At 53.2% G+C, this 12,090-nt stretch overlaps 1 protein-coding gene across 7 annotated transcripts in view; it reads right to left on the reverse strand.

Annotated features, from left to right (window-relative positions):
* PLXNA4 (plexin A4) overlaps positions 1 to 12,090 on the reverse strand; it is a 596,073-nt gene that overhangs the window by 40,013 nt on the left and 543,970 nt on the right. For all 7 annotated transcript variants that reach the window (XM_082472852.1, XM_082472851.1, XM_082472850.1 and 4 more), the window contains 4 exons: positions 11,698 to 11,937; positions 10,893 to 11,039; positions 9,966 to 10,200; positions 7,044 to 7,186 (listed from right to left, as the gene is read on the reverse strand). In XM_082472852.1, coding sequence (XP_082328978.1) covers positions 7,044 to 7,186; positions 9,966 to 10,200; positions 10,893 to 11,039; positions 11,698 to 11,937 — 765 coding nt within the window. The remainder of the gene's footprint in view (positions 1 to 7,043; positions 7,187 to 9,965; positions 10,201 to 10,892; positions 11,040 to 11,697; positions 11,938 to 12,090) is intronic.

Consider the following 12,090-nt stretch of genomic DNA (forward strand, 5'->3'; position numbering starts at 1 on the left):
CTTGCTACTCACAATAACAGGGATGAATCTTGCAAACATATTGAAAGAAAAAAGCCAGGCACAAAAGAGAGCATACTGGACAATATCATTTAAATCCAGATTTAAGAAAAACAATTAAAATTCATCAATAATGGGAAAAAAAAGGGTTTTCTGGGGGTGGCTGTGACTGGAAAGGGGCACAGGGGGACTTTTGGAGGCTGGTAATGTTCTGCTTCTCGATCTGTGTGCTGGCTTAATGGCTGTGTTCACTCGGGGAAAATGCGCTGAGCTGTGTTCTGATAATTTGTGCATTGCTTTGTCTGTATACTTCCATTAAAACAATAAGTTAACTTAAAAAATGAAGCACAGCCTCTGCCCTGGAGGGAAGGCCCTCTGAGAACATGGAGCAGGGCATCTGGTGGGAAGTGGCATGCTGGAGGAGGTGGGGCATCCAAAGGAGGTGCCATCGAAGCCTCATCTTGAGGGATGTGTCCCCCCGGCGGGGGCAGGGAGGGTAGATGCGCCAGGCCCTTGGGAAGGAGTGTCCCGTGTGGAGCAGTAAAGAACACAGTTTCAGAGTCCGTTGAGCTTGCATTAACTTCATCACAGTCGTTTATGAGTTGCAGGACCCTTAGGAGACTCAGTTCCTTTATCAACAACATGAAGGTGCTGCAGCTAATATGTACACAGACCTTACTCTATGCCAAGCGCAGTTCCACATGCTTTAGAAATACTGACCCATGTAATCCACCCAACAGCCTATGAGGTGGGTGCTGTTATTACCCCAGGGTCCCACGAGGATAAGGAACTTTCCCCAGATCCCAAGATACAGAAGTGTCAGAGCCGGGCCATGAACTGGGCAGCTGGCACCATGTCCTGCCCCCTCCCGGGACTCCTGAGAGCACGGAACGAGATGCGTGAAAAGCCTCACACCATCACAGTCCGGTTACGGAATGGCAGCACTTTCATCCTGCTTCACTCTAAAGATTTTAAACTGGGAGGATGGAAGTTGCCAGAGAAACCCTGTTTGCCAAGGTCCACGAAGCCAGAAGATGCAGAGCTGGAAAGTTCATGCCACTCATGTACAGTGCCACCCTGTGTTCCGGGCTCGGGGCAAGGCGCTGGCTGGAGAAGAGTCCAGTCAGACCCGGGCCCTGCCCTCCGACAATCAGCCAACAGTCTCAAGGCCCCTTCAGTGGGGGGACCCCTGAACTCTTCAGAGAGGCACTCGCATTGAACTCCCGTTGCCTGGCATCAGCAGCTCCCACAGGTCAGGAACATGCATGTTTCCGGAACAGGTCCGTTTGCATTTCCTTTGCCGCTGTGCTGGTACACCACTGTGCTGGTACACGGAAGGCTGGTACCTCTCCAGGCAGTTCTCAGGAGAGAGCAGAGCTCGCCAGAGCCAGGGTGGTGCTGGCCAGGTCACCTGCGGCTCCTCCTGGCTCTCAGCATAGCCCCTCCTGGCGACCCTCTCGTTCCCCAGGGTCTCCAGCCTTGGCTTACCTCCTGCCTGGCCCCCCCTAGTCCCCCACTCCACGGCGGCTCTTGAGGGAAGAGCAAGGGACACATGGCCACCTCACCACTGTGCCACTGCGTGGGGCCTCAATCTGCCCAGATGTCTGTCTCCTACTGACCAGCCCCCCACTCCGAGACAGCCCCTCCCATGCAGGCGTACACGTTTTACTTCCTCTCTCCTTCAGACCTCTCAGAAGACATTTCTCTAATTTGTCCTGATAATAAGAGACAACGCCACTTCCTGGGCTCCCGCCATGGGCAAAGGACAGTCCTGGCACACTGTACACATTGGTCCAATGAAGCCTTCTCGTGACCCTCTTTTAACAGCCTCTCAGGGAAGCTACTGTGGTTTCCCAAGGCCAGCCAGCTGGTGGAGGGTGGGGCTGGATTGCCAAACCCCAGCGTGCTTGGCTCCTGAGCCCCCGTCCATCCTCCGCATCCTTGGCCTGTCTAGCCTACCCCTGGGCCTGGGAGGTGACTGAAAGCCAGCTCTGAGTCCTCCCTGCAGCATCCCGTGCAGGGCCTCCTGGAGCTCAGTGGCCGTCCGTCGAGGGCAGGGGAGCCAAGTGCAGGCTTGGCTTGTGGCACCTGGAGAGGAGGAGGAGGATGTGCCCTGGACTCCCTGGCCTGGCCGCACGCTCCTTCTGGGCAGCAAGGCTCAGGGCCCTGGGAAGGAAGGTTTAGCAAAGCTACCTGCAGGGAAAGAGCATCCCTGTAGTAGCATGGGTTTTGGAATCAGAGAGACTAACAGACTCGTACATGGAGGAAAGCTCTGTCACCTCTGGGCTCTATTGCCTCATCTATAAAATGAGAATACGAGTGCCTATGTCATAATGTTTTAAGAACATTAAATAAGATAATGTATGTAAAGTGCTTGGCACACACAGAGCGCACTTAAACAGCAGCAGTTTTATTACCTGCCTCTCCTCCATTGGCTGTTTTCACTGATCCCTTTTGCCCCCGAGTTTCCAAGGTACCTAATGCGCTGGCACAGTGTCTGGGTGCGAAAAGTAGGCATTTTCTCCCCCTTTTAGGAAGAGGAGATGGAGTGAAGTGTCTTGGTAGACAGTATCCAGAACAGTTCCCCTTTGTAACTTGCCACCCCTACTCCCTAAGCAGATGGCACCCTGAAACAAGACTTTCTTTATTCACCAGACGGTTCGATAATTTAGTTGAAGTCTGCGAGTATAAAACTGGCTAGTAAATTTTCATTGTAACCCAATAGGTTAGAGTTTAGGAGGCAATGATACAGGTGGAAAATGAGGTGTGTGGTTACTGTTTGCTCTCTGTCTTTGAAGGATTGGTGTGTGATCCGTGCCTGGGCAACCCCTCACCCAAATGCCCCGACTGCACCAGATGGTCACAGAAGAGAGGCCTGGTGGCCTAACCTCTGGGACAGCCTAAAGCCAGAGGACCCCATCTTCTTCACACGCACCTACCATGCCCATCCCGGTGCCTGAAAAGGTGGAAACCCTGCTTTAGATTAGTCAACGGCTTCCCTAGGAATGTTTCCAAACCCGGAAAACCAATAGAGAGAAACTATTCCAGTGGCAGGGAGAGGCTGGAAACACATGAGAAAAGAACTATCCACACAAGATCTCTGGATCTTACATAGGAGGCTGGATCTCACATAGCCCCAAGCTAATGCGGCACAGTAAAAGCTGATTTCTGTCTGTGAGAAATTAATTAATGAGTTCAATGGAAATGAAAAAGTCTTATATTCTAGGTATATGCCCCAAAGGATGGAAGCAGGAGCTCAAACAGATATTTGTACAACCATGTTCACAGCTGCATTATCACACTAGCCAAAAGGTGGAAGCAGCCCAAGTATCCACTGACAGATGAATGGATAAATAAAATGTGGTCTGTACACACAATGGGCTATTATTCAGTCTTAAAAGGAAAGAAATTCTGTCACAGGGTACAACAAGGATGAACCTTGAAAACATTTTACTAAGTGAAGTAAACCAGTCACAAAAGTCCAAATACTGTATGATTCCACCTATATGAGGTACCCAGATTAGCCAAGTTCACAGACACAGAAAGTAGAATGGTGGTTGCCAGGGGCTACAGGGGAGGGGGAATGAGGAGTTACTGTTCAATGGGTACAGAGTTTCAGCTGGGGAAGATGAAAAAGTTCTGGAGATGGACTGTAGTGATGGACAGTAATGTGAGTGAACTGAATGCCACTGAACTGTACACTTAAAAGCAGTTGAGATGGTAAATTTTATGTTATGTATATTTTACCAGAACTTAAAAAAAATCTGTGTGACCCGCTTGATTCAGAGCCCCTGCCTGACAATTAGCCGTCTCTCTCGTGGTCTCCAACTCAGGGAAATCGGTGAGGCTGGCTGTTAACTCCTTCCTGAGCAGGAGGATGGGACGAGAAAGTCTCCCCTTGTGATAAAGGCAAGGACAAGAGAGAAGCCTCAGGTTTGAGGGGAAATTTTAACGTGCCAGGTGAGGAATAAGGCCACGGTAGGACGTGACGTGACTTGTAACGGGGGCCATGGGAACAGTCTCGGGCACAGGTGAGGTGTCCACCCAGGGAGCATCTGGGAGTCATACAGGCTGGTCAGGTGATCATCAGAACCCAGCAGCCCCGATTCTCAGAGGCTTTCTTGGGCAGCCCTCCAAGGGCTGAGTTCATCCCACAGCCCCTGACTGATGGGCGGGGAAGGGGCGTCAGGGACTCCTGGTGGTGCAGCTCTGGACGTGTCCTCGTGACTGCGTGTCCAGCCTGCGGGATGGGGGGTGTCCCTGTGAAGTGAAGACACTGTGGGTCTCTGGACCGTACCGAACAAGGGCTCCTGAAGCTTTCTGGGCGGGGGTAGGAGTCTGCTGCAGTTCACTCTGCAGCCCCAGAAGCCTCCGGTGAGGGGTGCCTCAGATGCCCAGGAACAACGCAGGCAGGGTCAGGGCAGCACACAGTGGAGGAGGGAGCTGGCTCCGAGCAGCGCTCTGAGCGTGGGCGTGAGGGTGCCCAGGGCTTCTGTCTTTTGAGCCCAGCTTGCTGGGCAGGGCTCCTGGGCTGTGCACCTTGCTGAGGATTAAGGCTAGGAGTTGGGCAGCAGTTTCTCTCAGGAAACTAGCCCTAGAGGAAAGGCCCGGGGAAGTGCCGCTGGGTAGGGATGCCACCAGCTTTCAGCGAGGGGCCTGGTACAGTTCAGAAAGGCAACGAGAGGGAATCGTTAGGATGCTGGTCTCGGGCAAAGAGGGCTGCTAGAGACAGTGAGGCAGGTCGTGCACTGCACGCGTCCAGGAAGTGCCGCATATGGTCGGTGCCGTCTGGAGCGGTGCCGTGTTCAACCTGCACCCTCCCACAGCATCCTGTGGGAGGATGAGCCCTGGAGCTCCCCTCCACCGCCCTGGGCAGCCCTCGCGAGTGCACTGCCCTTGGGTGTGTGCTACATCAGTGCCAAGTCAGGCCTGAGAATCTAAACATCTAAGGAGATGCAAGGGCAGGTGGGAAAGCCATAAGATAAACGGGATCAAATGAGAAATAAGGCCATACGATAGGACGTGGCATGATTTACAATATGGGCCATAGGACTGGTTGGGAAAGCAGTGTGGAGCGTGTGTGTGTCCATCAAGAAAACACCTTGTGTAGGAGAAGGCTGTCTCCCAGCCCGCTCCAAAGTATTCGGGCTGCCCTACAGGGATGCCAGCTTGGAAATGGTCTCAGAAAATCTGATTTAAAAGTTAAATGCTTATGGACATATATACACTACCAAATGTAAAATAGATAGCTAGTGGGAAGCAGCTGCATAGCACAGGGAGATCAGCTCGGTGCTTTATGACCACCTGGAGGGGTGGGATAGGGAGGGTGGGAGGGAGATGCACGAGGGAGGGGATATGGGGATACATGTATGCATATAGCTGATTCACTTTGTTGTACAGCAGAAACTAACACAACATTGTAAAGCAATTATACTCCAATAAAGATGTTTAAAAAAAAAAAAAAAAGGTTAAATGCTTAAAGCAAATCTACTTGGAATTTTGAGCTAATGAAAAAGAGAGAATAACTTTACATACTCATCCTAGTTGAATTCTTATTTTGAGGGGTGTGGGGATGTTCAAACACAACTTCCCTTCCTAGGACTGCCATTTCCACCCTAATTCAGCCAGACACACAGACATTCATTTATTCAAATCATTCAACACTTCCTGCATGCCTACTATGTGCCAAGCACTCTGCTGGAAGCCAGAATTACAAAGATAAATAAGGTATGCACAGTCTAGACAAAAATCACACACACACACACTTCATTCCACAATCAAGTTGGAGAAATGTGTATGGGGGGCCCCAAGGGCCCTGGGGACTTGCTGCATTTCCTGCAGAGGGACACAGCCTCTACGTCCCCTTGGAGAACCCATGCAGACATTCCCAGGGGGTCAGTACCTGCTTAACTGTGCAACTGCGGAGTGACAGGTCTGTTTCTATGTTACGGACATATAAATATGGAATCAGTCTTATTTTCCGTGGTGTTTTGGCCAAAGATTTTTGATCCATCCTAGTATGTCTCCAGAGCCGTAGGGCACACGGACACAGCCCCTCAGGAGTCACGTGCACAGGCTTGTCCTTAGGAATAGAGACTCTGGAGTCTCCCTGCTGGACTCAGAACCCTGCCCCACTCCCTCCCGGTTGTGTGGCCTTAGTTTTTTCACCTGTGAAATGGGTGTACCTGCTTCGGAGGGCTCTTGGGAGGTTAAATCAATACACACATGTAAAGTACTGAAAACTGGACCAGGACGTTAGTCAGCAGTCAACTCGGGGTAATTATTCCTTATGATTATTATCTTGCCCTGGTTTCCTCATTTATATTTTTCGCATTTCTCTGGTATTTATAAGTCATTCCAAATCCCTTTCAGAACAAAGCATAATATGAATATATGCTTAAGCCAGACACTATGCTAGACACTAAGTGGGATAAAATGTTCACAAGATGAGGTCCCTGCTGGTACAAAGGCAGTGATGTTCTTACCATTCACATTCCCACCTTCCTCCTGAGTGCAGCCCTTATCTTTCCCACATTTATTTACTGAGCACCAACTAAGCGGTGAAATCCCTTATATTGTGGTTTCTTAAACAAGGGTCCGTGAACTTCCTACATTGTTTGCCAGATTTCCCGTTTCTGTGTTTATGGACAGCTTTTCTGAGGAGAGGGTCTTCAGCTTCCATCCAATTCTCAAGGGATTTTTTTTTTAATCAGTCATTAATTTTATACACATCACTTTATACATGTCAATCCCAATCGCCCAATTCAGCACACCACCATCCCCACCCCAACGCAGTTTTCCCCCCTTCTCAAGGGATTTATGACCCCCTAAGACCCAAAGCCCTACTGCCACCTCTGCTCTGAGTTCCCTTTCCTCCCGAAGGACGGGCTGGCACCAACGGCGGAGGGTAGCTTGGGCAAGTCTCGTCCCCTCCCTGGCCTCAGCTGACCCTCCTCTGAATGATGCGGCTGGACTTGGTCACCACTGTCTCTCTCTGCACTAACACTGCAATGGGAAAGGACTTGGCCACGGGAACTGCTTCTCACCTCGAGGTCCCGGAGGACGGGGTGGTCTTCAATTCCCGGGAACAGCACTCGCATAGTGTAGGTTCTATAGTCCAGGAAGGGAATCCCAGCTCCGTCCAGGTCACTGGTCAACTCGTGGATGTCCGTCTGCAGCTCGGCAAAGGCTGGCACAAAGATAAGCCCGTGAGACTGCTGGATGGGGCCCAAGAGCTACGCTGCCTCGGAACACTCAGAACCCTCTCCCAGGCCCCCGGAGACCTGCACAGTGGACCGAAGTAGCGCAGGAATGAGGAGGAGGGGAATGTTTTACGTAGCTGAGGGGAACGATATAGGTATGGGAGAAAGGTGCAGCGCAAGGAGGCTTGTTTTGGGCCAAATCCCTTCCAAAACATGAACGGGGGGGGCAGGCTGTCCACAGACCTGAGCTGCTGCTGGGGCCAGGAGGGCCTCCCCCTCTGAAGATGAGGGCTTTGGCTTGCAAAATATGCTGGGGGTTAGGGGTGATATCGAAGGACAGAGGGCGTGAAGGGGGCGGTTCCAGTGATGGAGAGTCTGTTTCAGATTCTGTGTTTTACAGTGGGTTTCCTTATAGGAGTTAAGAACTATTTCTTCTGAAGCCCCAGTTCTTGGCCACGCAGCTTACTGGAGCCATCAAACCACCAAAAGGGGCCAGATGAAGGCTCTTGCCCCACTGATATATCCCTTCTGGATAAATATGCAGGGTGTCTCTTTGTCCTTCCTTTCTCAAGGTCACGCTACTCAATGGTGAATTACGATCTGCACATAGGTACCGCTGTCTGCGGAGACAGCCCAGGCCTCCAGCATGGTCACGAAGCTGCAAGACCACCCCCAAGCCCCCGAGAAAGTTCCACACACAGACCCACTGTTACACAGCCGTGTGATCATTCTCTGTCCTGGGTACAGCCCTCCACCCTGGGAGGTTGTCGGAGGTAATGTGCTCAGCCCTTCCTTCTTCCACTTTTTCCCTTAGCACATGCAAATGCACACGTACACACATGCATGCAAGCACACACACACGCATACACACACACAAGATGGATTAATACATGCCTGCAAAGAAGAACAGCCAGTGGATATTGACTAAACGATACTTCTTTCTATTTATATAGACAAGAATAGGGAAAAACTACTTTGTGGGCTCAGAAGGAATTCACAAGCCCAATGTAGCTCCAGGGCCCTCGAAAAGCCAGCCCTGCGCCCAGCGGTCTCTGCTGATGACACGACCACAACGCGGCCGCCCAGCTGCTGTCGGCAGGACCCCACCACACCCTGCGGTGCTGACCTCCTGCTTGGGGACCCCGGGCCTCCGGGCCTTGAGGATACCAGTGCTTCTGGCCTGACAACGGGAATGGCGCCGGGACCCCTGGAGAGGCTTCTGCAGACCCTCCTGTGCTGCTCTCTTTCTGCATCTCTGCTCACACTGACGCGGGGGGACCTTGTCAAGAAAAGTGACTCCGAAGGTAGAGTAACCCTAACACATCTGAGTGGAACCTACACCAATATGTGTGAAAGGGGAGTCAGTGAGCCTTTCTGGCATGTACTGTCACCAAAAACCCTGATGGGAACTCATGCTGCTGAGTGAGAAACACACGTGTGTGTGTGTTTGCGGGAATGCGTGCATGGGCATGAGTGCAAAGGTGAGTGTGAGGGCATGAGTGACCGCCTGAGTGTGCATCAGTGAGTGTCTGTGGGCACGTGTGCACGCATGTGTGTGTGTTTATATATCCAAAGGTCGGGCCTTGTGAGGGGGCCAGGCTGGGCCTCTTCGGAGTCTGTACGTGGCTGACGGCCTGACTCACCGGCAAGGCTTCGGGAAGTCGCCTTCCCTGGACCCAGGCTGCCCTTTCAGCGTTCAAGAGCCAGCTCTGGGCGCCTCTGGAAGATACTTTCAAGGCGAATCCTACGTGTCCTTTGCTCTGTCATCTCTCTTCCCACCCACGTGAGACAGCCTCTCCCCAGCTAGAAGCCAAGGCCCTCCCCTGGTGTCCCCGAGTCAGGGCTCCCTGTGGGACTGCTAATTCCTCCTTCTCTGGAACGTTCCAAGAGGAACCTGGCTTCACACTGCCCCCGCTGCCCCCTCCCCATTGGAGTGCTCAGCTGGCGGGGAGGAGAAGGAGGGAGCTGGCTTCTTATAGGTCTGCAGCTTTCCTTCAAGTCACCGAGCGCCTCCGACATTCAAGGCCTCACGCCTGGCACATAAAAGAGATTCTAATCACTACACCTAATTAGAGGGAAGAGTACATTGCGGAGAAAAAAATTAAGCAGCGTAAATATAATAAAAGGCAGTAATTAACAGTCCCACAAGGCGGATGCTGTGTTGACAGCCGAGGATGTGGAGAGAGGACGGAAGGGACCCGCTTCCCCATCAGAGAGCCACGGCCTCCCTGGTGGGAAAGCCAGAGCCCCAGGTACAGGCTGATTACTCCGCGTACAAATCTACACAAAGAATCAGCTCAGACCCTCCCAGGGTGACTCACGAATGATATCCTGGGGGTGACAAGAGTCTGACTTCTACATTTCCTTCTTGGATTTAGTGCGGCTGATTTCACTTCATGGTGGGGTTGGTAATTTTTAAAAATACAAGCTGTGAAACGCTCTTTCCTCTAAGTCTCAGATCAGCCCTCCAGCCTTACCTTCCTTCTGCAGGAAGAGAGCTGAAGATTGCTTGAGTGCGTCACGGCACGGCACCTCCGGGTCTCCCCCAGAGGAGAGGGCAAAACTCACCCGGCCGGGATTCTGGGCTGGACACGGCTCTAGTGGGGTCTGAAATGATCCCGGCCTGACTTGAGGTAGAGATTCTGGAGGCGGGAGACCCAGGCCCAGCGCCGCCCACCGCTGCGGGTGTGTGAGACGCACGCGCTCGCACGCACACGCACGCACGCACGCGCACGCACGCACGCCCGGCCCCCCGCCACTCCGGACCTTCTTTGCACTCCAGGGCCACGCGGGACTCCAGGTTGTCCATCTGCATCTGCAGCCGCTTCAGCGTGAGGTCGCTCTCCCGGGACTTGCGTTTGTAGGCGATGAGAACGGCCACGATGAAGATGATGAGGAGGCCGCCGGCCACGGCGATGCTAACGATGGCGGGCAGGCTGAGCGGGCTGTCCGGGGCAATGTACACCATCCCCGGGGAGTACTCCATGCCGCCGACTCGGGCCTGGGGGGACACGCCGGGGGAGACGGAGCTGGGGGTGGGCACAGAACATCCTAGGCAAGGGTCCCAAGCCACCGGCGAGCTGGTGACCGGGGTCATGTGAGGGAAATGGCTCCGGGGAGGAGAATCGTCACTGGCTGTAAAAGCAGACGAGAGGGCATCTGGGGTGGAGGGAGCGGGGGTGGACGGCTCAGCGCAGGCCACCTCCACCACTGGGAAAGCCACACATTATATTACTCGGGAGTGAACTCGGTTGTCTTCATGAGGAAACAGCACTCAACTGGGATCTAAAAAAGCCTACATGGCATCCAAGTCTGGATCCCCGAAGACTCATTCCATTGTGAGGACAGATGACAAAGGCACAGGACGTGATATTATGTCCTGCCCGGGTCAATTATGGTCCTCTCCTGGAAGGGTCCCTTGCCTCTAACAGGTGACACAACACATCACTGACTGCTGTTTCGCATTGCCCTTACTGTAGCACCAGCCAGTATGGAAAGAATGACAATACAGAAGAAAGAAGTCTGAAGTGGGACGAGGAGAAGGAACTGGGAGTGTGGGAGAGCCAGGAGGAAAGTTCAAGAAGGCCAGAATCCCCTCCCGGAAAGCCCTGGTGGCCCAGGATGGAGTTGGACCGCTCACCCCACCGCGTCCTTAGTGCCTGCCCATCCAGGGTGGAGCCCCGCCAGCCTCACCATCACTTTGTGCCGGCCTATGAGGTTGGGGGACTCGCAGAGCAGCTGCACATCTGACACTGTGACGGTGCACGGCTTCTCCCCGACCAGCACGGTGTAGTTCAGCTTTACATTGCCCCCAGCCACGGGCGGGATCAGGTTCTTGCCCTGCGTGGACAGGAAAGCCCAAGTTCCCACCCCAGAGTCAGGAGCACAGCTACTGGCTGGCTGACATGTCCTCCCACCTGGAGGTCCCATCCTTCTGGGGAGCGGGTGGAGAGGCCACCTTCCCTAATAAGTCCAAAAACTTCACAACACCTATACTATTATTCCCCCTTCCTCAGTGGGAAATCAATCATCAAGGCACTCTTTCCAGCTTGTCCCAAATGCAGCTTCAGAATCCTCCTCAACACAGAGCTGTAATCAGTCACTACCAGTGGCTTCAAATTGTCGTATGAGTTAAAATTAATTTGCTATCCATGCTCCAAAGAAGCCCTATAAGGTGGTTTGCAAAGGGCTGCACAGGAGGAAGCAGTATGGGCCTTTGACCTCCCAAGTCCTGGACTCAGGGGCCAAAGCTGGGAGTCAGATGGCCAGGGTGGATCCAGCTGCCCTGACCAGGTTTCTGTGGCCCCTAAAGAGAGTGCACCTCTCAATACAAACTCAAAGAGCGCCATTTACCATAGTCTGGGCTACAACACAACCTCTGCTAGCTAGTGACACCCGCCACAAGATCTGGCAGAAGCCCATGACTTGCGGCCTCCTTCTGTGACTTGGAAAGCCTCCCCTTGCCTACAGCGGCCTCCTTCCTCCCATCTCACTCTACCTTGAGGATGATGGGTGTGCCGGGCTTGAGCTCCAGGATTCCTGAGGGACCGAAGGCCTCAAACACAGGATTGGGGTAGTAGGTGAAGTTGGTCTTGTTGAGGATTAGCAGGGACTGGACGTTGTCCAGGATGAAGCCAAACTCCTCGGGCCTCTCCGTCAGGTCAGACTGCTGGTCGGGCCCCAGAGCGAGGGCAGGAGCCTGGCAGGTCATCTCCGTAGCGTTCAGAACCTCGCAGAGCTGTGGGGGGAGCCGGAGAGGGAGGGGTATGTGGCGTGTCTCCACACACCTGCAGCCCCAGACACCCGCCGGGTCTCCCTCGGTGCCTTCGTACAGCGTGGTGTTGACACGGGACAGTCATGGGTGGATCCCCACAGCTCCAGAGGAGCCAGG

The sequence above is a fragment of the Balaenoptera physalus genome, assembly GCF_965194825.1.
Source record: "Balaenoptera physalus genome assembly, chromosome: 8".
NCBI lineage: Eukaryota > Metazoa > Chordata > Mammalia > Artiodactyla > Balaenopteridae > Balaenoptera > Balaenoptera physalus.